We start from the raw sequence: 24,671 nt of genomic DNA on the forward strand, positions 1-24,671 counted from the left end.
TGGTGCTGGGGGATCGAACCGCGGTCCCTGTGCTTTGCCAAGCTTGTTGCAAGTAGGTGCTTTAGACCACTGAACCATCTCTCCAGCCCTCCTTGTACTTTTATAACTGATTGTTGACTTAAGTATTAGAAACATTTGTTTGTGGATAGAACTTCTGGAAAGATTAAGCAGTGGAGGGTGAGTGCTCCAAGATTCAGTGCCAGAGGCTGGGAGGTGGGAAGACAATGCTATTTTGTTGGTGGTGTAGGGCTCTATGTTTAGCCAGGAGTAGGGAATTTGGCCTGGGATGGTCAGTGGGTCAACTTGGGAAATGGAAGGAAAGTCCCAAGCCAGTGCCAGTTTTCTATCTGGCCCTAATTGTTTTGCTCCTCACTGTCATAGTATAGCCATTGAATGTGTCACAGAAGGCACCCATGTAAGCTTTAGTCCTAGAGACTTGTTGAACAGACTAACTCCTGGGTCAGATCAGAGACTTAAGTACAGTTTATGTGTGTGCGTGTGTGTGTGTGTGTGTGTGTGTGTGTGTGATGAATATGAAGCACAGGTGGGCTTACTATAATCGATGCCCAAAGGTCAGATGATATTATATGAGATGTCATGAGGCAGACATACAATGTGTGTGCTACTCACATGCTTCTGCGTGTATGTATGTGTTCACATGAGGGGGTATATTTGTTTTAGCAGGAATGAAAGAACAGAGGTGCCCCTGGCTGATCAATTGATCTGTGTTTCTAGCTGTGCCTTCTGCTCTAAGCAGATCTCCCCTGACCTTGACTAATTGTGACTTTAGCTGAGCTGTGAGGGAAAAGGATGCAAAAATGTGGTCCTTAGCCACGGAGAGTCCTCATTCAGTGGTGGAGGCTAAATGCGAAGTGTGGACACTTGTAGAGCATGCAAGGATGAGTGACTGGAGTCTGTTGAGGTGCAGCTCAGTGGGCAGAAAGATTCCAGGAGGCCTCTGACCTGAAAGGTTTAGAGAGATCCATAGGACTCTAAGCTAGAGGTAAGCAGCGGGAGGGTTTGAGATGGTAGGGTAGCCTGCGAGCAGAGAGGAAGGCATTGGGAGGCAAGAGTATAGTCCTCTACTTACGCGTTCTCCCTCAGGAAGTTCCTTTGTGCCCAAGAATGCTCTATCCATTGGAGGGTAGGTGAGAGGGAGCTATCCAAACTTCCCTACAAAACTTCTGTTATTAGCTTTCTGTAGCTCTGTGGTGACCTGTCTCTTCCCTAAGTCTTGGCTGTTCTCCTCAAGAGTTTCTGTATCTCTGATGTTCCAGGCAAGTGTAGGGTCATGAGTTTGTGGAGGGGTGAGGAGGAGGTAAGGAAGATTGGAGTGTTCTATGAGGAGCTGGGACAAGAAACATGGTCTTGGAGAGGCTGGTGAATTTTATGGTGTCTCCCTGAAAGAGAGGGTGAGGATGCAGGATGGTTTAAAGGAAGAGGAGATAAGGGGTTGGAGATAGAGCTCAATGGCACAGTGCCTGCTTGGCAGGCGCAAGGTCCTGAGTTTGATTCCTAGTACCCCCCCACCTAAAAAGTAATCTGCATAAGAAGACATAGAAAGAGTTACAGCACAGTGTTGGTATGGAGTTGGAGGCGACCTCAGCTTGGGGGATAAGGATTGAGTGTAGCATGACATTGGGCTTGGCCTTGAGATGAGACATTGACATGAACAAATGAAAGGGAATGGAGCCCTAGACAAGAGGGCAGAGAGGAGAGCAGACTGAAGGGCGACTTGATTGATGTCTCCAAGCTGACTATTGTGAGTACTTTCTCTGTCTGAGGATGGCAGAATAAGAAGACATGCTTAAGTTAAAGTAGAACGGATAACAGTAGAACATAAGGAGAAGCTTCCTATATCAGAGCTACAAGTTTTTCATCAGGCTATCTGAACTTCTTGAGAAGGTGTTCCCCTGAAAGTATGCAGGGATGAGGTTGAAGGAGTGATAAAAATGAGGGATCTAGACTTCCTTCCTTCAAAACAGCACATTATTCAAAAGTAAAATGTGATTTGCTCTAAGATATTGGGTGGAGCTGGAGCTTGCTTGTTTATTGGCTGATTTGTGTATTTACTCACATATTAATATATGCAAGCCTTCATCCATAATGCATACACTGACCAGTCTTTTAAAGAACTGATAGGTTCATTCAGCCACGGTAGTTTCATCTCCATCTTGTCTGACTCAGACTGAGCTTTGCCTTTGTTAACAATGGGTTTCCCTCCTATTCCTTCAAGAGGTAGTAATCCAGTCTACCACAGAATTAAGAATTGACTTACTTGTAAAAGGGTTCCCAAAATAAGCTCCCATCTCTCTAACACTCAGCCCTTCCCAGAGCCATTTTTCGATTCATCTTCAGTTGCTCTTCTGTTGATTCCCTCTTATTTTCCAGGTCTGGCCCTGTCATTTTTTCTCTAGAGCACAGGGCTAGGTCACCTCACCTTAGCCAGTGGATGACCATACATGGAAGAGCTCTGCTGGACTGAGCTCTGGGAAAGGCCTGGGAACACGTGAACAGGATCAGAAACACCAAGTGAAAGTATTCCAAGTTCAGGAACTCGGGCAAAAGTGAGGAGTCTTGAAAGGATCTGGCTTCACTAAGAAGCTGAGAGATACTCAGTGAAGTGAAGATTTGGGAGACCACATAAAACTTCTCTCCAAGTCTAGAGGGGTCAAGTTGATTGAGGACATCCCCCAGCTAACATTCTGTCTGTCCTTTAGGGGCTGAGAGAAGGGTGAGCAGCGTGTTAGTGCTGGGTGGGGAGGAGTGTGCAGAGTAGGTACAGCCTCTGAAGGCCAGCTCCTGTGGAGCTGGTGGCCGCTCCATATGACCCCTTTCCTTCTAGGTTCACTGTTTACCATGGGTGATTCCAGAGTTGCCCTGATGAGTGAAAATGTTATATCACTGTCATCTATTATACTCAGAGCTCATTTTCTTTTTTATTTCCAAGTGCAAAACAACTGTTGCTGAGTATGGTGGCACATGCCTATAATACCAGGTTGGAAGGCTGAGGCAGGAGGATTGCAAGTTCAAGACCAACTCGGAAAACTGAGTGAGACCCTATTTTAAAATAAAAATGTTGAAAAGCTGAGGGTATAACTTAGTGGTAAAGTCCTTGTTTGGCATGTGCAAGGCCCTGTGTTCAATCCCAAGCACCACACACATACATAAGAAAACTATTGTTAATAATGCATTAAAGAAAATTCACAAAACTGGAAAGAAAAAAAGGACGTTGCTCACAGTCGGGGCACATTTTTTTTCTCATCTTTTCCCCTATGCATATGTTATCCATGGCTGTGACCATCCTGTGCCAATGCTATGCATCTGGGCTTTGTCACTAACACGAAGTCATACGCATCCCCATTACCAGTTTTTGTAAACAGCATCTGGACACTCAGCCCAAAGCTATTCTCCAGAAGGTGCCAAGCTGCCAAGGGAAAGGGGTGGATCCTTGTTTCTAGAGAGCCACCTCCTTGACCACAGTATTTCCATGGAGAAAACACTCCCCATCACTTTTTATTTGATATGCCCAGAAGCTGCCACTGGGCTGACAGCATACCCTGTACCTGTAGGTCTACCATGGGTGCTTTACTTCCTGGACCCAGTGTTGCTGGGCCAGGGTACTTAGTATTCTGGGTGCATCTTGCAAGAGGCCAGTGTGACTCTCGGGTCTCCTTCACAGAAGAAGACTTGGGGGTGTGTGTGGGAGGGAGAAAGGTCCAAGGAGGAACTATTTGTCCCTGTGGTTGTCCACCATCACCTGGGGATCTCCTGTGACCAGCCCACTTGGGCTTCTTAAAAATGACACCCCAGCCCTGCATCCAGCCCTGAGTCATGCACAGGAGGCAGGGTGAGCTCACCCACCCACTAGCTGGCACAGTCACAGCAGGCTCTGGGGCTGAAGGCAGGGGCGGGGATGGCTGCCAACTGGATGTGCTAACCATCCATGTCCAGCCCTATGCCCAATAATAGGTGGGCACGGAACCCAGATGCCCTGTGTCCAGAGCATCTGCTTCCCTCCTGTACATACCGGAGGTGAGATGCACAGGCTACAGGTATGTATTATGCCCTGGAAATGAAGGAAGAAACCCCATGCCCTCAGTCCATCCACCTAGCAGGAATCCTGTCTCCTCCTGGGCCAGCTTTCCTTTCAGTGGCTGGCTGTGGTGTCCCTACCCCAGTGCCCTGAAATCAAGTTGCCAGTTGCAGATGGTGTAGTGGGAATCCTGATGGTGCAGAGGGGGGTATAGGGGGGAAACCAGGCAAGACTCAGTGGAGTGGACAGAGAGGAGTAGCTGAGTGTGTGAGGTGCCTCTTCCGTCTTGGCCTATGAAACTGTATCAAGCTTGAGGACTCCTCCATGTCTGCTCTCTGCTTTTCTGTGGCTGCAGGAACCTGGATGCTAGGCCTGCCTCTGGCTGTATTGCTTGTCCCAGGGGCTACCCTAGTTAGCCTTTGTAAGAGCTTCCCTCAGCCCTGCTCAAGGCCCAAGATCTCTGTCCAGCACTGCTGCCCAGACTAAGGTGCCTACACCACTCAAGTCCCACAGCTCACCGCATGCTGCCTGCACAGCCTTTCAGTGAGTCATTGTTTTCAGGGAACTATCTGTGCCCAGCAACCTACTCTCCCTGCGTGCCCTTCCCAGGCACCTGCTGGAGCCTCCCTCCAGGAGGTACCCCAGAGCTGCAAGGGTTGCAAATGCATTTCTCCTGTGAATGAGGGACATAAGCCCAGAGAAGGGAAGAGACAGCCAAGGTAGGTGCCCAGCTCCTTTTGTCAACTTTGAGTAAGGTTTGGGTCTGGCCTGAGTAAACACTGGAGGAGGAAGAGGGGGATAATTAGAGGTGGGTCTGTGGTTGAGGGGGCTTCCTGGAGAAGCTGAGAGTCCCAGGTCTTCCCCTCACCCATCAAGGGGGATATCTGTCCAGTCTGTATTTGGACCCCAACATTCGCATTGTCAGAAGGGGGCAGGGCTCACTGTGTTCAATTGGGAGCTTGATTTTTGTCCCTCAGGATCTCTCCTGTGACCTGTTCTCGCAGGGACCAGTGCTGTGTAGGCAGGCAATCTAGAGCTGCCTCTGAAGGACAGAGCAGTGCTCTGAGGTGGGGCCTCAGCTATTCCTCCTCTTCATGCTGTCTGCTCAAGAAGGACGAGAGCTTGCTGAGGAGCTGGCACCCAAGCAGTGGGGCTCTCTGCTGCCTGCTTGACATGGGATATGGGGAATCCAGCTAGTGCAGCTCATCCCGGGTCTCCCAGTGAAGGACACTGATGACATGTGGGCCCAGCCTCCAGGGGTGGTCCAGGGACACCTAGGAGCGGTTTGGTTGCTCTGGGTCCTGTTCTTTGTGTGCATACCATCTCCTCCAATAAAGCCATGTCTACTCTGTCTTTTTGTGCAGCACAGAGTGTGGGGATAGCCAGAGAGTAGGGTCTACTTCCTAGGAGCTTCCTGGGAGCTCACTTGTGGCTTGTCACATGTTCTTGCATTTACTGTTCATTCAAACCTGCAAAGGAGTGATTCTTATGTCATCTCTAGAAACTGGTGGAGTAGCAGTATTCGCTACCCTTTCACGTCTGCTCCCTGCTTTGCTGTGACTGCAGGAACCAGATGCTTGGCAGCTCCAAGACCCCCTCCCTCACCTTTGCTTGAGAAGGGCAGGAAAACCATCCCTCTCTCTGGCCCAGGTTCCTCTTCCTGCCTCGTCTCACTTGGGCCTGGAAGAGCAGTCCTCCAGACCCATCCTGTGGCAGCTGGCTGGAGGAGGGACCCTTTGTCCTGCACAGCCTCAGTTTCCCCATTGGCTCCCAGCTCACCCCAAGTGCTGAGGCCCCTCTGGCTGCCCGGGAGCCTCCTGGGTGTTTCTTACCTGTGACCCCTCCCTTCCCGGCCCAGGTGAAGGTGTGGTTCCAGAACCGGAGGACGAAGTACAAACGGCAGAAGCTGGAGGAGGAAGGACCAGAGTCTGAGCAGAAGAAGAAAGGCTCACACCACATCAACCGGTGGCGCATTGCCACGAAGCAGGCCAATGGGGAGGACATCGACGTCACCTCTAATGATTAGGGGAGCAACTATGAACCCACGAGGGCAGAGTGCTGCTTGCTGCTGGCCAGGCCCCTGGGGGGCCCAAGCTGGACTCTGGTCACTCCCTGGCCAGGCTATAGGGAGGCCTCGGGTCACAGCCCCACGGAGCTTGGAGCCTGAGGCCACTACCAGCAGAAGGACAGGAAATGGGCCAACTGAGGCCTGGGACTGGTTGGCCTTATCCATGGAGAGCCTGCCTGCCCGGGCAGGCCGCCTGGCACTGTAGCCTCCCAGCCGCTCTCCATTTCTCTTCTCTTCCTTTTGTTTTGATGCATTTCAGTTTTAATTTATTTTCCAGGCACCCACTGTAGTTCTTAGTGATCCCCTTGTGTCTCCCTTCCCTATGGGAATAATAAAAGTCTCTCTTAATGACACAGGCATCCAGCTCCAAGCCTAGAGGCTGGGTGGTGGGTTTCAGCTCTGGGGCCTGTGGGGGCTGGTATGCAAGTGTGTGCAGGGACCTGGTGCCTGAGGTAAGGAATCAGATGGGGCAAGGTCAATCAGCTGACTCCTCTCCTTTTGATGATGGTCTACACTGGTCTCTTAATGCCAGCTCCAGAGCAGGAGAAACTAAGTTTAGATACAGAGAAGGGCCACCTGTGATTTGAAGGAGGCTAGATCTAGGTCTTTCCAAACTCTGAAGGATGACAGTCAAATGAGGGAGCTCCTTTGGAAAGGACAAGGTCCATGCCTAGAGACTTGGGTGGCTTCTCCAATTGAGCAGAAACCAAGGGGGAAGTGTAGTGGTGCCACAGAAGCCAATCTCCAGCCCTAAGTCCTGGCCCCACCTGGCTACTCATCTGTCCTTGGAGTAGCCCTGGGAAGGTGATAGCTCCCAAGACAGGGGCCTGAGGTCCCTTGTTCACTTGTCGTTCAGTTTGTCCCTTTGTCCCCTCCATTGGTCATATAAGATTGTCTTCATTCTGGTGAAGCAGAACCTGTGTTCCTAATAGTCTTATCTTCCCCACTTGGAGAACAGCCTCCACTTCTTCATCTCTCATGTGCTCCCCTAGGCTCTGTTCTTTGGCCTCTGCTCCAGCTTTCTGCTGATGTGAATGACAGTCACTGACCTCCTGTCCAGAGTCACCTGGCTTCTGGTCTGCCTCCTGCCTCTCTGCCTTCATTTTGTGCCTGGGATATGTACTCTGGCTTCTCTCAAAGCTCTGTGACTCCGCATCACCTGCTTTTGCCCACCCTGGTCGGCCTTTACTCCTCCTGCCTCCTCATCATGCCTCTGCCAGGGTTCACATCTACTTCGTAAGACTCCCCTTTGTCTCCCTTGTCTGTCTCTAAGCAGCCTCTGCTAAGAGAGAACCCGGGAGTCTTCCTCAAGCTTCCTCATCCCCCCTAGCCTATTCATCCCTTGCCAGCCTGCTGAATGTAGACTTCCCAGCCACATACCTCAGTGCAGGCCCCTCAGTTGTCCCTGCCTTTGGTCAGGGGCACGTCTGTTCTCTGTAGGGGAATGGGATATCCTGTGGCTTCTGTGAATGTCTAGGATGAAACCATCTCAGACGAGGCGGTCCATGCTGCAGCTAGGGTTCTCTTCCTCACACCCACATGGGATCTTGTCCTCTTCCTTGGCCTTCACCTTGTCCACTGCATTCCTATCCTCTGCCTCTCCCACCTTGTTTCTTTGGCCCTCTGCTCAGTCTCACCTGTTTCAGTCCCTCAGTGAGCCAGGGCTCTTTGCTGCGCTGTGCCTTTGTTTATGCTGTTCTCACCTGGGCTGTAGGTGAGCACATCACGGGTGCTGGATCCTTCTGAAATGTGTTAGAAAGACATCAAAGGCCTGGCTCTGTTGCCCGGGCCACATGCAGAGATCCAAGCACACAGGTCCTTCTGTGAGACCCCAGATCCAGGTCCCACAGGCCTATTGGAGTCACACTCTACTCACCGGGTCCAGTCAATGCTAGAAACCAAAGGGCTTTGCCCCGTCCCTCTGCCTCTGCCCCTATTTCCACTTACCAAGAATGTGTGCCTCATATCTGGAAAACCCTCACCTGGTTAAGTCACAAGGTGACTGTCATGGCCAAGAAGGTGGGGTGAGCTCTGGGGCATGTGCACACACAGTTAGGCTGAGGGTAAGAAGAGGCACCTTTTGGTCCCCGTGGGGGACGGGAATGAATGAGCTGCTCCTCTCTAGATCCTATCTGCTTGGGGGGGGAGGGTCTGGGAAGATCACAGCAGAGCACCCCCTCATGCAGATGAAGGGCTGGAAAGGACCCCGGGGAAACCTGCCAATCTCCCCAGCCAGGCCTGTGGGGCGGGGTGGGGAGTCCCCGCTGCAGTCCCATCCATCCCCCATGTTGTGCCTCTCCCGCAGACGGTAAATATTGGTGTTGTGACTTCATTAATAAAGGCTTCTGTGAGCCTGAAAAACATGGAATCAGGATGAACTATTTTCTGAGCTGCGGGCTTGCCAGGTTTGCTAATTTGGGAGTTTTTGGGCCCTCTCCAGGGAACAAACCAAAGTCTCTCTTGAAGAGACGCAGATGCAGCTGAGAAGGGGAGAAGACTGCGACTGCTGCTCCCTTCCCTCCCCGGTAGTTCCTCCCACCTGGAGAGCAGGAAGGCACAGGGCAGGGTGGCTGTGGACATTGGCCTGCTGGCTTCCCCAGTGCAAGGGAGCTGCCACCAGGCCTTGTCTGAGGAGCCTGGTCAGCCGCCGCCCCTCAGCTGGGCTGGCCTCCTGGCCCTGCAGAGTGAAGGGCTGCCTACCATGAGCCCTTGTAAGAAGAGCTCTGAGGTGCATGAGCCTGAGGTGGAGAGAGCCAGGGAATTATTCTTAACTCTTGTGGCTGAAGTCACAGGCCTTGCCTTCAGGGAACAACAGTTTTTACACATCTTCTCATCCATGAAACTTTCCGGGATTGGTCCCTGTGGCCTGTGCAGCAGCACAAGCCGCACTCTTAGCATCTCTGCATCTGTGTGCCACCTCCTTGCAGGTGTGGGGATTGTTTCCCACAGGACATAGCGTGGCCTTTGCCAAGTGAACTTGGCTCTGTCCAGGAGGGAGCCCGCAGGGCCCACAGGCTTCCCCTGGACCCTGCTCTAGGGCAGTCTTGCAGGGAGAGGGGGTGGGGAGGCCAACAGGCTGAGTGGTGCAGGCCCAGCCAGCTTTCCTGTCAGACGGCGCTGCCAAGGCGGAGCCAGACATCGGGAACAGGTTTAACCAATTACCCGAGCGCCCCATCTGCTGTCTGGGGTTCGTGTGAGGGTGAGTGCATGTGAGGGTGTTTGGAGTGTCTGGGCGGGCTGTGGGCGTGCGCAAAAGTGTGACTGTGTGGGTGGGTGTGGGCGTGCGGCTGTGCATGTGTGTTGTGCACGTGTGCAATGTGTGGCTGCACATCCCAGGCACAGCCCCTCAGTTGTCCAAGCCACCAGCTTACGATCTTCCTGACCAGCACCCCAGGCTTTCTGTCACACCCCATTCTCAGAGTTTGTCAGCTCTGAATGGGCCTTCTCTATTGTCACAAAGTCCTTTCCTATCAGATCACAAACCATTCCCATTGGCCTGCTCATTGTGCCCCCTTTGATCATGTTGGGCCTTCCAAGCCCCCTAGCCATGGTCCTCTCTAGTCCCCAACATGTCCCCCTACTCCTTAATTGTACTTTCCTGGCAAAGTCTCATGCTTGCTTGGACCATATCTGCCCTTGCAGTCAGTCTGTGCAAACATCAGGCAAGCATGTGGGATGGCCTCCTTCAGTGTCTGGGGCTCAGTCTCCATTGCAAGGTCCCCCCAGCTCTCCATAGGCAAGGTCTCTGACCATCACCATTCTCCCGAAAGCTCTCTTCCCCTTCAATCTTCAGAAAGAAAAAAGACAGCTTTAGAAGGGAAGGGTTTTTTCTGATCAGTCAAAAGTGTCATCAAATGGGGCAATGGAGGAGAATTTAATAAGGGAACAATTCTTGAAACCCACAGAGGATGGTGTACCTCAGGGCGAGTACCAATGGGGTACCCATATGGCCTGGGCCTAAAGAATTGGGAATGGTGGCCAGAACTGGAGATAATAGCTGCTTGGGACAGGCCCCGAGACAGGAGCTGTGACCCAGTGGAGCAAAGGCCACAGATGGCAGGAGGGACAGAAGGCTACATCCTCCAGTCTCACTCAATCCTCTAGTTTTCTGTTGGTGGCCCCCAGTGGTGGAGGACAGAGCAAGTGCAGATGAGCCTGCCTCCCTTAAAGTCCACCTCGCTCAGCAGGCAGGCCTGGCAGAGCTCAGCCTTGTCTCCACAGCCTCACCCCACACGACCCGCCTTCACCCACCTACCCTTATGCCCATGACACCTTTCTTCTGGCTGGAAGGATCCCTGACTTGGGCTCCAGAGTCTGCCTGACCCCTACAGGCTCACTCCTGGCCTGCTCCACTCTCTCTTCACAGCTTCTTCTGCCTAGTTGCCTCAGAGTCTCCCTCCTAAGTGCTTTCCTAGCCCGTGTCACACTGCAGCCATTGCCAAGTCTCTGCCCAACTTGCAACCAAATCTCTAGAGAATCACATTTGCCAGTGACTTCCCAGTGCATGGAAACCATGTGCCCCAAGGACACCTCCAAGACCATTCTTTCCTCTCATTGCGCCTGCTTTGGTCTCCACTTTTCTGCACACTCAGGGCCAGTTAAGTACAGGGAACAGCTCCTACTTGTACCGCTTTCCTCTCTTGGCCCCCTGAGATACGACACTCCCCTTGTTTTCCTCTGCTCTCCTGGGTTAGTTACCAGGGTGGCCATAACCAAGCACAGCAGCCTTAACGGGGCACTGCAGCCTGGGTGGGTTCGTTCTGAGCCTCTTTGAGTTGCAGATAGCTGTCTCCTTGTTCACACACCTTCTCTGAGCATGTCCTGATCTCTTCATCTGATAGGACACCAGCCATAAAAGTCCACATTGGTGGTCTCATTTAACTTATCACCTCTTTAAAGTCCTTATCTCCAAACACAGTCACATTCTATATTTGAGGTTGAGACTTCAGCATCTGAACTTCGGGATTCTATAGGTTCTCTCACAGAAACTCTAAGAATCTGCATCACCTTCCCTACAGATTTGTTCTTCCTTCTTTGTTCCTAGGCTCAGAGAAATCGCACATCCTTCTGAGCTGTCCAAGCCTGCACCTAGGGTATCTCGGCCTCTGCCTCCCATCCACCGCTCACCTGTGAATTATGGAGAGCTGTTCAATGCTGCACTTTCTGCTGCTTCTCTCCATCCACAACCCCACCATGGTGGCCCAGGCCTCACCTTCCCCATTATGACTGCTGCAGTGGCTTCTATGTGGGTCTCAGCAGCCCTGCCTATGTTCCCTTTCCCCTGCAAGTGGGGCAGAAGGGCACCTTTCTCCACTTTAGGCCTCAAGATCTCACTTGCGCTTGATGTGTGGCAGCTGACCCCTCCTGGGTCTCGCCCTGTCCTCTAACAATCATGAGCTTCGTGGAGCTCAACTGGTGTGGTGGTGGCAGTAGTGTCCTTCTTCCTTCCAACCTTGTAAATGCAGAGGAGCAGAGCCAGTGTCAGGCCTGGGACTGATGGCATATTTGTATAAGTCTCCAAGGAAGGTCTGTCCATTTGTCACCTCCTCCTCCCCTTTTTGTTCTCTTCTTTCCATCTCTTCACTCCTCCATAAGGCCAAGATTCTTGTTTTGGCTGAGGGGAGGCGTCTTTCTCGGGAAGGAGGCAGGCTCAAGCTGCCAGGAGCTGGCGTGGTGCAGGATAGAGAAAGAACACTTGTTGGCCACTGGCCTAAGGGCTACTTGGTACTGAAGAGAAGGGTGGCCCTGTAGGGGTTAGGCTCTGGGGGAGTGGCTGAGACATTGCTGTCTGGGGGGTTAACCAGTGGCCAAGGAATGGGTGAGATGGCAGGAGCAGCAGCAGCAGCATGAGGGGACTGATGGGAGGCTCCGTTCCGAAAATAAGTAGGTCCCTAAGGCCTCAGGAAAGGGCCACTCATCATGGCCCTGACCGCCTTGATTTCCGGCTTTCCTAACCATTGCCTCTTTAAAGTCCTTATCTCCAAATACAGTTACATTCTATATTTGAGGTTGAGACTTCAGCATCTGAACTCCGGGATTCTATAGGTTCTCTCACAGGAACTCTAAGGATCTGTGTCACCTTCCCTACAGATTTGTTCTTCCTTCTTTGTTCCTAGGCTCAGAGAAATCACACATCCTTCTCCTGAGCTGTCCAAGCCTGCACCTAGGGTATCTTGGCCTCTGCCTCCCATCCACCGCTCACCTGTGAATTATGGAGAGCTGTTCAATCCTGCACTCTCTGGAGGAGGGAGGCCCTACTGGCCAGGCGGGTGGGCATGGCAGGCAGGGAAGACTGCATTCCTGGAGTGTTAATGATCTCTGGGCTGGGCAGGAGCTGAGCCCCCAAACAGCTAAAAACAACAAACAGCTCCCAGAAGGGATTTGCACCTGTCCTGAGAGTCAAGGATTTGTGCCCTATAGGGGCTGTGGCCTGTGCTCTTAGCAAATTCCCTGGAGACCAAAAGCCCCCCGGCCTGGAGGTACCACTTTGAGAACAGACCCCACCTCTCCCCCTCTGTCCTCTCTCCCACTATCCTACGGAGGCCCAGTGGCCAGGAGGGGAGGCACACCTACACACACCTGACAGGCAAGAAAGGAGTCTAGCTACATGCTTTATCTGGGTTCTCTGTCCTTCCAACAGGCTAGCAAGTGACATAACGATCCCAAGGCTCATTTATGAAAGTGCCCCACAGAGAAGTCACTCAATATCCTGTGTGAATAAACAGCTGAATGAGGGAAGTGAGCTGCCAGAAGTCACCGAGTCATGCTGGGCCATGGTAGGGCTGACTAGTGTCTGGCTCACACTAACTGTAATGGTTTTTCTCTGCTACCCTTCATCAGCTTCTCTCTGCAGGGCTGGAAGATGCTTGGGAACCTCTGGGAGCTGCCTGGAAGAGGAGGATCCAGAGGTCTTGGGAGGTGGCCAAGCCCTGGGCCCAAGGGACCATGGAGGAGTTGGGAAAGCAGAATTCCCGGGACTGGGACCATGCACCTTGCAGATATCAGTACCTTTCCACCTTCCCCCTTTTGACACTTGTCCTCCTGGTCACAGGCAGTGAGCACAACCATGGCTCTCCCTCCTCCAGCCTCATGAGTATAGACAGCATGCGAGTCAGTGGAATCCTCACGCACTGGTTCCTTGAATTGGGAACCTTGGTGAGCATTCAGTAGCAACTCTGTAAAGGGGACCCTTTGGCAGGGTCAATGTGCCCCCTTTGCCCAGCTTCTTACCTTCACGTGTACTGTTCTTTCCCTCATTTTCCTCTTGGCCTTCCCTCTAGCCTTGCCCGTGCTAGGCTGGGGGCCAACACCTTCCTCAGAGGCCTTTCTATGAATCCCTCACTCCTTCACATTGTGCTTCTATACTCCCAGCTCTCCCACCGTGATTCACAAAGCCACGCTCTGATGCTTTCAACCCTTCGTTTATTGCCCACAGCTCATTAGTATTACATAAATTACATAGATTGAGAAATTTTTTGAGAAGGTTAAAAAGACACTGTGACGTACCCTGGGTGTGCTGAGGCCTGAGTGGGGCCTCACCCCTCCCTGCCTAATGCTGGCAGCCCCCCTGGGCTCTTCTCCTCAGGAGCCTATCCTTCTTCCAGGCCAGAGGCTCCAAACAGGAAACAAGCCAGCTTACAGTTGGGAAGGGAAGAGGGCGCAGGGGCCGACTTGACATCTCTGACTTCTGGAACCTGTACTCTCAAATTGCTTTCTGGGGATAGGAGAAGGGCATCCCCGGGACTGAAGGAATGTTTAAAATGACCAGAAGAGTGTTGGCCAGGAAAATTTTGGCCTCTTCCTCAATGACAAATCAATCCACCCCCGAGACCTCTCTCCTCTGGCCTCAGCAGAGATGAGCGTGGGTGTTAGTAGCAGGTTTCCATTTATGGGGTTTTCTAAAGCCAGATCAGGGCTTAGCAGCATGGCCCACTGAACCCCTTGGCACCATCACCCTGAGCCGTAAGCATCCTTTTCCAGTGCGCCCCTGTGAAAAGCAGCCCCTTGGCTCACCTGGAATTATATTTGGGAGCATGATAAAAGTCATCCAGAGACAAATCAGATTGCTTAGGAGATACTGAGGCCACAATGGGGAAGGGGGATGAGGCTGGGCTGGGGCAACCTGCATGGAGGGGGAGGGCAAACACCCCATCTCTGCTGGGCCCCTGGAAAGGATAATTAAGGTAGTGGGGAGAGTTTTGGCCCAAGATAAAGTGCACAAGAACAAAACCCTATGATAAGAGGGGGCAGGGTGAGCTTGAAATGAGCTTTTCAAGAGAGGACCCAGACATGCCCAGCTTCCAGTCCAGGCCTAGAGACCAGCACAGCCGGCAGTCATTGACACATTCACATTATGGTGGGGTTGGCTCAAAATTCCTGTTCCCTCCAACTCTGTGGCCCCCTCTCCCCTGCTGTGTTGTCTTCCATGCCAATCTGCCTCTCTCCCTGCTGAGCAGGGGGTGGGTACTCCTCCAGAGTGTGACAGACCCTCAGGGCAACATCCCGCAGGCAGAGCCAGCTGCTGGCCACCAAGGGCACATGTGTCAGTGCTCATAGAAGACCCACCTCTCCACAACCACACATCCTCAAGGTGTGGAGGGGCTGGCGTGGCTGCAGCCTTGCAGCTCATACACGCCTTTCCCTGCGCACACACACATGTTCATCTCCAGCCTAGATCCGTCTCAGGGTCACCAGGAGAGGGAGGCCCAGGGGTTGCATGTTGAGAGGGTCTATCCTTGCGGGATTCAGGTGAGGGGTTCATCAAGGCCATGACTCCCTCCTTTTGGGCCTTTCAGATGAAGAGTCACCCTGCCTCCTGCTTCCCTCTCTTCTTCCCTTGCCTGCAAATGGGAGAAACAGCCAGCAGCGAGGCACTCTGAGCCTGCAGAGGTGAGAGGTGAACACAGTTCTGGCCCATGCTTGCAAAGGTACCCACGCTATGGCCTCCTCCAGAACCGTGAAATGACTGGCAAAAGTCAAGTGCGCCTGGGATGTGGGGTCATATAAAGGGCACAGTCCAGAATCTGAGGCCAACTGCTGGCCAATCCCAAGGGGGCCTGCTCCTTTCACAGGCCGGTGTCCATGTGGAGGATATGCTTGAGATGGCCGGCATCTGAGCAGAACAGGCAAGGATGAACTGGAAGAGTGGGGGGGGAAACCCTCGATCCAGGACCCTGCTTCTGGGCAGGGGACGGACGATCAGAGAAGGCAGTGGATTGCCCAAGGCCACATAGCCTGTGTTCTAGAACCAGGCCCACTGCTCTTGGGTTGATGCTTCCTCTCAGATAGGTCCTAGGGATAAGGCCTTGGCACCCTCAGGTGTCAGACCCTCCTGCTCAGGATGGGGTGGATGGGGCAGGCAGGTTCAGTGGCTGGAGACTCTCCAGACAGCAGTGAGTCCAGCTCCAGCCCACCCTCAGCCCAACACCCAGCGTGCACTTGAAAGAGGATCTTCTGGTGAGGCCAGCACAGACACACGATTCTTGCCACAATTCATTCTTTCTTGGGCCTCTCTTCCTGGAGCTGGGGCCTCAGGGGCCTCAAATCATTGAGCACCCCACCAAGGCAGACCACCGCTCCATGTGCTTCACTCAGGAACTGCTTCCACAACTGTGGCATGGGTGAGGGCTGGCCACATTCAGAGCCTGCTGACCGTGGGATCGTCCAGAGTCTGCCAGGGTTCCGTGACTCCCTTGAGCCAATTCCTGAGGCCTAGTTCATTCTGTGGAGTGCAGACCACCTCTCTGCCCTTTTTCACTGTAGTTTGGCAACTCAAATATCCTAGATCTACCAGCCAGGCCACCAAACCAACCCAGTTCCTGGGCTTACTATAGCTCCCAACACCTGTGTGCCTGCCACTCCTGGTCTGCTTCAACCAAGGCTCAGACTTGATTCTGATAGAAAGAAAGAAAGAAAGAAAGAAAGAAAGAAAGAAAGAAAGAAAGAAAGAAAGAAAGAAAGAAAGAAAGGAAGGAAGAAAGGAAGGAATAGAAGAATCCTATGTCTACCCCATGGGCATTCCTAGTTTTATAGCTTCACACATAATTGTGCTGAGTGGAGTTTTGACAACCCCACGTAAGGCCCAGAAATGCACTTGATGCTTTTATATAGGAAATGTGTCAGAATTCCTCTCTCCTACCTATGTTAAACGGTGAATGGGTTAGTCTCCTACCACTGTGGGTTGAGTGCCCCCAGGTGGTCCAGGCCTGGTGGGGTCCAGCCTGCCCCTCCATGCAGGTGCAGCCTGTGTGACTCTTTGCTGCCCCCAACTCTTCACTGGCCTGGATATTGTGCTGTCCCCAGGCCGGCCAACTACCACTCACAGCCCCTTGTTGTACACGACAGTCCGGCTGCTTGTGGCCCGAGCAATTTCAGGTTCTAACTGAGATGTTTCAATCTGAGGAGAAAGAACAGAAAGAAGAAACACAGAAAGTGGAAAAGGGGTTCTGGAGCAGCAGTCAGGATGACTCTAGTGGCCATAATTCTGCCTCTCTGCTGCCCCGCACCCCCAGCCAGAGCCATATTTCCTGCCTAGTGACACAACTTCCTTCTCTAGCAAGACAGCACCATGAGAGCTCAGGGTCACTGCCAGCCCTGTCTGGCCTCTTGCTTCTCACAGGGCATCCACGTGGGTGAACACCCCACACTCTGCCCTCTGAATGCTATGCACCCCTCATCTCTGGGACTCTTTTCACCCTCCTAGGACAACCCTCTAGACCTGCCAAGCTCCACCCTTGTTGTCCCTCATAGCAGCATCCCAGGCCCACTGCTCCTCTCCATGTTTAGACTATAGAGACTTGAGGCTCCAGGTTGCCCTCCACCTAGTCTTGACCTCCTTCCTCCAACCCAGATCCAGGGGCCAGTATGTTAGCTTCTCCCTGGCCCAAGGGTCCTTCCAGGTCTGAGTGGTACAAGCCCTACTGTGGAGGCCCAAACCATGCATCTATTATTTCTGTACTTAAATATGACTACCCATTGCAGACCGTTCAAAATTCATTGTCCCTGACTCTAGCTGGACCCTCCAGAAACTTGCAATGGCATCGCCCCACCCCACTACCCGCTCTACTCCCTCTCCCTTTCTCCACAGACACCATCCTTACCTTTTGATGCTCACCCTCAGTACACCACCTTCAGCCCCCCACTCCTACACCCATGAGCCTTCTTACTTCAGTGAAAGAAGCAGAAGGCACCAGAGGGGACGCATGAGCTTCTCACCATCCAGCTTCCTATGACCACCCTGTGCCCACCTGTGCCCCCATCCTTCCCCCTTGAAAGGCAGTGTCAGAGGCTCCCCCACACCCCAGCCTGGGTAGTAGCTCCCTCCTCATGCCCTCCTCTTCCCACCTCAGCTGTCAGCTGACTTCTGCCCATCAGTGTCCTTGATGAGAACTTTTGGTCTAAACACCACTTCCCTTCCCCATGGCAGGCACCTGCACTGCCTCATCTCTCTCTTCCCCAGCAACCATATCTCTCTAAAGAACTGTCGATCCTGGTTGTGTTCACCTCCTCATCTCCCACTGACTTCCCAACCCACAGCAAATCAGGCTTCTTTTGTTCTCATCACCCTCTATGAAAGTCTTCTTCAAGGTTACTGCCACTATTAACAACATCCACCAGTCACTTCTCAGGGTCCTTGAGGACTGCTCTAGCAGGCTGCCCTGGATTTCCATATCTGAGGTGTTTCTAGCTATAGTTGTCTTGTCCCTTTCTTGGGGAAATGCACCACAACCCAATAACATTCTGGTTGAAAACCCTGGGGCCTCCCCCACCCCTTTTCCTTCTCTCCCCCAAGTTCTCATCCATTTTAATTCATTCCCCACCATGGCCAGTGCCCGCCTTCTAAGTCTCAGGTCTGGTAGTGCCTCTCTTCACTATAAAATGGCTCAGTGATCCCTACTGCCCTCAGGGGCCATCCAGACTCCCACTCCACCACTCTCCTCACTCCTGCCCACCCCTCAATACCTTTCCCCTTATACTAGAGAACATGCACCACATGCACTAAACTGGACTTCCTTGGACACACTGGGCTGTTCCCCTCTTGTTCCAGCTCTGCCTGATCGGTCTCTGCCAGAGCTGCCCTCCCACCCCATTCCCAGCTCCACCACATCTGCCCCCATCTTCAGTGACTTTCATGGTTCAGCTGTAGACATGTTTTATTGTTCAGTTTGAGTATGTCACCCCTTGGCCCTGCAGCCTCCTACACTTCTCATATCCAAGTGATACCACATTGTTTGGGGGCTGATAGTCACTCAACCCCCCTCCTTTCCACATGAGATCACAAGTTCCCTAAGGCAGTGGATGTGCAGGCCTGATGCACTCCAGCGTCTTCAGGGCCTAGCACAGTGCTGGTATCTCTTTTGAACAAATGCATGAAAACAAAAGCGGTACTGGCACTGTGAGATGGGGTCTCCCTGGAGACCAGATGCTGGTCTTTGGCTCCAGGGACTGAACCAGTACAGTGTGTTGGCCCAGGCTAATGGGGCCGGGGAGGAAGATGCTCCATCAGTCAGGAGGCCCAGCCCGACACCTGCCCCGGGCAGGGGCACAGCAGCATCAGGTCTGCACGACTTAGCTACGCTGAACTTGGTCCTTGGCACCTGCAGTATGCCAAGACATGGCAACCCTGGGAAGAAGGAAGAAGGTGGCACAGATGAGGCTGGCCTCCAGAGAGCTCAGTCAAGACCAGGCTACGCAGGTCAAGGTCCAGACAAGAGAAAGTTTGTGTAAGGACTGGAGCTGGTGACTGTGGTGGGGATCCTGGGAAAGGGAGACCCTTTCCCCCGTTCTTCCTGATACATCAGTACCAATGCTTTACTTGGTATGGCCAAACAGATAAAAAGAGCTAGGCTCAGGACCCAGGCCTCATCCCCATCCCTCGCCTCAAGCCACCTCCTCCCTCCCTACCCCTGCTGGCGCGAGTCCCCTCCACCCCGAGTCCCCTCCACTCCATCGGCTCCCCTTATCCCTACACTGCCACTGACACAATGCACAGCGCCCACGCTTAAAAATCTAAATGCTTTTGAAAATGTTTAACCTAGTTAGACAAATTAGCAAAAATTTGTGCAAAACAATTTAGGTATTTAAAATATTCAATGTTTTTAAAAAACTGGAAAACTGTTCTTAGCTTTCAGCTGCAAAAACCAACAAAATATAACATCCCAGCAATCTTACCATGAGGTGTAACATAACCCTTCGGGAAAGCTGTTAAACAGCTACTGAGGCATCCTGGGAAATAGCACTTCATTTATTCAAATGCACATATGTCAGGCTTTTGCACCATATGTCATTCCAAGCTATTTACAGTAATAATTAAATCTTAATCAACGTTTAACCTCTGTAAAATGTTTGAAGAATCCTAATCACCCTTCAGACTGCACTAATGAAGGAGAAATATATAAACATAAAAGGAAAATGATGCATAGATAACACACTGGAAAGAACCAGTAATTGCAAAATTGTATTTCTTTTAAATATAATCAGTAAATGATGTAAAGTAAGCCAAGGAGTATTTTAAGTTAAGACATCTTGGATGTCAGAGGTGTGAGCAGCTAATTTTGTTCTGCTACCCATAACAGATGTAGCATATTTTATTTTAGTGCCATTATTAGCAACTTCCCATGCCGGCTTTCACTGAAGCACTGAGGCCCGCATTAAAATCAGAGAGGCTGCTCAGCACGGGGGTGGAGGACCACGGCCCAGGGCCACGGCCCACGGTGTCGACTCTTGGGAGCATGCAGGCCTGGGATACATGGATGCCGCCCCTTCCCCGACCTGAGGCACCCCCAGGGCCCCTCTGAGCTGAGGGCAGCAGGTAGGAGGGAAGTATGGAGAGATGCAGGCAGTGGGAAGGCTCTGGGAGAAAGTAGTTGGGGTGCAGTGGGGCACAGGCTCGGGGACAGAGCTGCCACCCTAGGACAGCCCAGGTTTGTGGCCGATAGCTCCATGTACGGGGCTGAGTGCACAGAGATGGAGAGCAGCCCTTGCCCTCGTGAAGCTCCAAGTCCAGGGGAGGGGTCAGTGAGTAGAAGTAGATGGACGCCACAGAGACAAGTGGCAGGGAAAATGAAGAGTGGCTCGGGTCACCACCTACTGATGAAAGGATCAGGAAGGAAGACTTCTCAGAGGAGGTGGACCAGGAAGAAAATAAAGGATTTTGATAAGACAGGATAGAAAAAAAAAATCTTGTGGGATGAAGCAAAAAGCTTTAGCTGGCCAGCGGGGGCAGTTAGGGTCTGAAGCAATGTTGGGCTTATTGGAAATGTGACAGGAAATGGAGGCCAAGACAGGCAGGACCTCGTAGGCTACATGAAGGCGTCAGCCTTTTTCTGAGGGCAACAGGGAGCCATGGAAGGGTTTCTAATTCAGCTAGAAAGGTCTTTTCAGTAGTAGAGGTGTGGAAGGTAGACTGGGGGCTAAGTGGTGGGGTAGGGAAGCTCCCCAGGGAACAGCTGCTAGAGTCAGAGAGGCGCTGGGTTCCGCTTTGTTTGCTATCAGTGGGGGCAGATGGGAGGGTACACTGTGGCTCCTTCCTGAGGACGAAATCCATAGGAGTTGATGACCAATCCCACGTGGGGGTGAGAGGGAGGTGTCGAGGATGACTGTGCGTTGGATGACTCCTAATTCTAGCTCAGGAGCTGGGGTGGCTGGTGATGCCATTCGCAGAGGAGGGAGTACGCGAGGGGATGAGCTGAGGGACGGGCTCAGGGTGGCTGCGCTGAGTGTGGGGCACCTGTGGGTTCCCCAGTAGAGGCCTGTGAAGCAGATGGGTCCAGGGTGCTGGGCTCTGGGCAGGAGAGACAGCCTGGAAGCATGAGCAGAGCCAGAGCCTCCAGAGTGGAGGAGCTTGCCCAGGAGAGCAGATGGAAGGGTGGGAGCCAGGGCCTCGGGAACAGGCACATTTAAGGGGCGGGTGGGGGGGGGGATGAGGCCCTGATTTGGTCTCCAGGGACCAGCATGAGGCTCAGAAGCAGTAACAGAGGGTTCCCAGACACAGAGCAGCCACAGTCACCAGCAAATAGTCTCCTGAGTGTGGCTTCTTGAGGGCTCAGAAGCTTTGGTCTTGGCAACCAGACTGTGATGGGCTCCTGCGGCCTGGATTTCCCAGGCCCCACTCAGCGCAGACTCCCCCTTTCAGAGGCGACTTAGCCAGCCACTGGTTAGGTCCTTTCCAGCTCTCCAGCCAGAGATGGTCTGCCGTTTTCAAGTCTCATGGTTCCTGGGGACTGTGGGAGGTCCTTGGGGTTGGGTTCATTAGGGGAAGCCAGGGCAGGGAACCCTTGCTACCTGCTTGATCAGATCTGCTATTTCCAATTCTGTCACCAATAATAAAGAGACCTTCCTAGAAGTGACTTCTCTGATGTGTATAAGGGGAGGCCAAGCTCTCCTAAGAAATCATATCTGGGGCCCACCTGGCCATGTGGAATGGAGGCAGCGAGTGTGATTTGGGTACTAGGGCTGCCTTCTGCCACCTTTTCCAGTTTCAGGGTCCCAAAGCAGGAACAAAGGGAGAATGCTATTCTCCCTGGGGCCCCTGCTACTGGAAAAGACAGGAAGTAAAGGTTGGTTTCATAGGCTATACTGGCAGCAGGAGAAACAATGCGGTGGTCACTGTGGCTCATAGTGAGGGCTGCAGAGGGACAAGCCAAGGCTCAGTGAAAAAGGTGGGTACAGCAGGGGAACCAGCACCAACTCCTAAAGACAGCCTGGGAGCTCGGAAGGCTGTGCCTTGGTTTTGACCATGGACTAGTGCTGAGAGGCCTTCTTTGGGCGGAAGGTGAAGAGGAAGAAACTGGGCAAGGAGCAGCCACAGGATGGGGTGCCCTGGGCCTAGACTGGAGCTGGCAAGAAGCTGTGCCCACCTCTTTCTGGGCTCCTTCGAGGTACCAGAGAGCATGTGGCAGAGGATCTGAGAGTAATGGGTCTCTGGGATGGGGAGCCAGAGCCCTAGAGAATGAGGCTGCAGGGACCACTGTGAAGCTGAGGTTATTAACCAGCATTGGCTGACTGCAGGTGCCAGGCTCACATCCAGCCTGCCATGAAATAAGCAGTGTCACCCTGTTAAGCCTGCCCTCCTCAGGCAGGACTTGCACCCTGGCGCCCCCCCTCCTAGTCTTCCTGTACCAGAGTACCAACTCCATCCTGCGGACCCAACTCAGTCCCTGCCGTCTCTCCCAGGACATGTCCCCACAGGCGGAGCCCCCCAAGGTCCAGCTATCTTGGATCCCTAGAAGAGCCCCGCAACCTTTCTCTGTGGTCTGGGAAGGGTTAACCTTGAGCTATTTACCTGTCTCTGGGCTGGCTCATTAAGGGTGGGGGGCCAGAGTCAGGAATGCATTGGGGCACCTCTGCCTTGCAGCCTGGGAGCACACACACCTGCAGCCAGGGCCAGTGGATAGTTTACATATTTGAACCTGGAGCTAAGGTACAGAGACATAAACAGGAAACTGGATCCCCCAGTCTGTGCCCCACTCTGAGGGGTTTTTACCCACTACAAAGCCCTCCCTCCTCCTGGCCTTTCTGCTGATGGCTTTTTGGCCTTCTTTTCAAAGACAAAGGGCTGGGGGTGGGGCATTCAGCCTGACCCTGTGACACAGCTCAAAGCCACTTCCTGTGCCTGGCTAGGGGTCTGAGCTTCTGATGGTCTGCAGGTGGTGGCAACAATGACGGAGTCCCAAAGCCCAGGCAGACACTTTGCTGATCCTGTGGGACTGAGGCCTCTGCCAGGCCTGGGACAGGCTCCCTCACCAATCAGCCATGTCCACACTTTTGCCAGGGCTGGTCAGTGCCAAGCCCTGTTCAGACTTACACACATGAGCAGGCCCTACCCTGGAAGACTGGGGAGCTAGGGGAGCAGAGGAGGCCTCTGCCACTGCTTCCGGGCTCCCAGGCCTTCTCAGTGAAGCCGACTCCTTGGCTGGACACACAAGGCCTTCTGGGACTTTATCTGGGTTCCTTTCCCACCAGCTATTTTTCTCATCTGTTTGAGGTCAGGGGCCAGGTTATGCCCTATTCCTCTGGAGCTGCCTCTTCCCAAAAGCCTCCTCTGATCTTCCCATACATCAAATGCACTGCTGCTACCTTAGAGCCCCCTAGAACTTCTTTTTAATTCTCATTGCAGCCCTAAATGAAGACTAGGTGTGTGCCCAGGTGTCTCACAGCGCAGCCCACGGTGAGCAACTTGGGACAGCTCCGTGTCCCTTGCCTTACTCAGATGGTCTTCGATAACAGCCGAACGGAGCTGCACTGGATCAAGGGCTCCTCTTTCTCTCTGCATTCCCCCATGCTTTGCCCACCCATCCAAGATCCTGAGCCCCCTCTTCGTTTTGGAGCACTGCACTATTCCTGGGTGCCCTCTGCTGGGCCAATCTCAAAATCATTCTGTGTCCCACATCTTGTAAGACTCAGGGCCTCAGTTCCCCCACAAGTACAGTGGGAAAATTTTCTACCTCCTGGTGCTAGGATGAGAATAAAATCTAGGAATAGATGGGGGAGCATTTCGAAGGTGTAGAATCCCCACTTGGGGCCTGCAGTCATGCCAGCACCCAGGACCTGTCCGCCTGACTCTGCTCTCACAGCTGAGCTCTTGCTATGGGCCAGCCACGTGCAAAACAGTTTACACCGATCAATGTTTCTATCTTCTCAACAGAAGCTTCTCCCAACCAAGCTTCTTTTTCAGCCTTGAACTCACTGAGGTGGCCTAGAATGTCCCGAGAGAGGGAGAGCTGGGGGAGACAGGCTGGGAGAGAGCCTGGCTGAGGCCTGTCATGGAGAGTGTGTGCATGCTCATGTACGCGTGTATGCATGTGTGCCTCTGTGTGTGTGTGTGTGTGTGTGTGTGTGTGTGTGTCTGTGTGTGTCTGTGTGTGCATGCAAGGGCTGGGGCTGGGGGTGTGGGGAACAGGCAACATGACAGGTGGCGTTGGCGTTCCTGGGCTCTGAGTGGCTTTGCCATCCCCACTCGTCCCTCCTGGGGGGTCCTGTGGGCAAACTCCAAGAAAGCAGCGGGCGGGGAGGCGGCAGATTTCTGAAGGCAAAAATAGCCTGCTTTGGAGTTCAGTAGGGACTGATTAAAGCAGTAAATGAGAAAAACCCCAAACAAACATCTCCAAGCAAAGTAGGAGATGGATTTGAGGCTGGACAGGAGGAGGTCCCTGCTGGAGGGACAGTGAAAGCCACTGTGGACTCAGGAGGACATAATGCGCCTCAGACTTTATCTCTGGCTTTGTACCAGACCTGAAAACAGGAGCCAACAAAGTCAGTGTGAACTCGCATGAGCCATGTTGTTAGGCATGTAGAGAGTACAAGTTGTAGGACTTAGGGAACTCTGTGTTTCAGGGTGGGAGAGAGGGCTGCTGTCCTGAGGCAGGAGATGGGACTGCACATGTGACATGGGACAGATCCTGAAGGTCACAACAAGAAGGAGTCCCCAGGAGAAGCCATTTCTGGAACAGCCTGCAAGAGGATCTCAAGTAATTCCTAGATCTTACCCAGATTTGCTCTGAGGTTCAAATACTTCCTCAGAGAAAAGGAGACAAGATGGAGAGACATTGGCTTCAGGATGGGTCACAG

General features: G+C 52.8%; 2 protein-coding genes across 3 annotated transcripts in view; one reads left to right on the forward strand and one right to left on the reverse strand.

The window, feature by feature from the left end:
- Emx1 (empty spiracles homeobox 1) overlaps positions 1-6,455 on the forward strand; it is a 16,974-nt gene extending 10,519 nt beyond the window's left edge. The window contains exon 3 of the mRNA XM_004634084.1: positions 5,895-6,455. Coding sequence (XP_004634141.1) covers positions 5,895-6,062 — 168 coding nt within the window. The 3' untranslated portion in view covers positions 6,063-6,455. The remainder of the gene's footprint in view (positions 1-5,894) is intronic.
- A 7,063-nt stretch (positions 6,456-13,518) lies between these two features.
- The window catches only part of Sfxn5 (sideroflexin 5), a 115,583-nt gene continuing 104,430 nt past the window's right edge, over positions 13,519-24,671 (reverse strand). For both annotated transcript variants that reach the window (XM_004634085.2, XM_023718409.1), the window contains exon 14: positions 13,519-16,500. In XM_004634085.2, the coding sequence (XP_004634142.1) occupies positions 16,423-16,500 (78 nt within the window). In that variant the 3' untranslated portion in view covers positions 13,519-16,422. The remainder of the gene's footprint in view (positions 16,501-24,671) is intronic.

The sequence above is a fragment of the Octodon degus genome, unplaced genomic scaffold (genome assembly GCF_000260255.1).
Source record: "Octodon degus isolate 3935 unplaced genomic scaffold, OctDeg1.0 scaffold00058, whole genome shotgun sequence".
NCBI lineage: Eukaryota > Metazoa > Chordata > Mammalia > Rodentia > Octodontidae > Octodon > Octodon degus.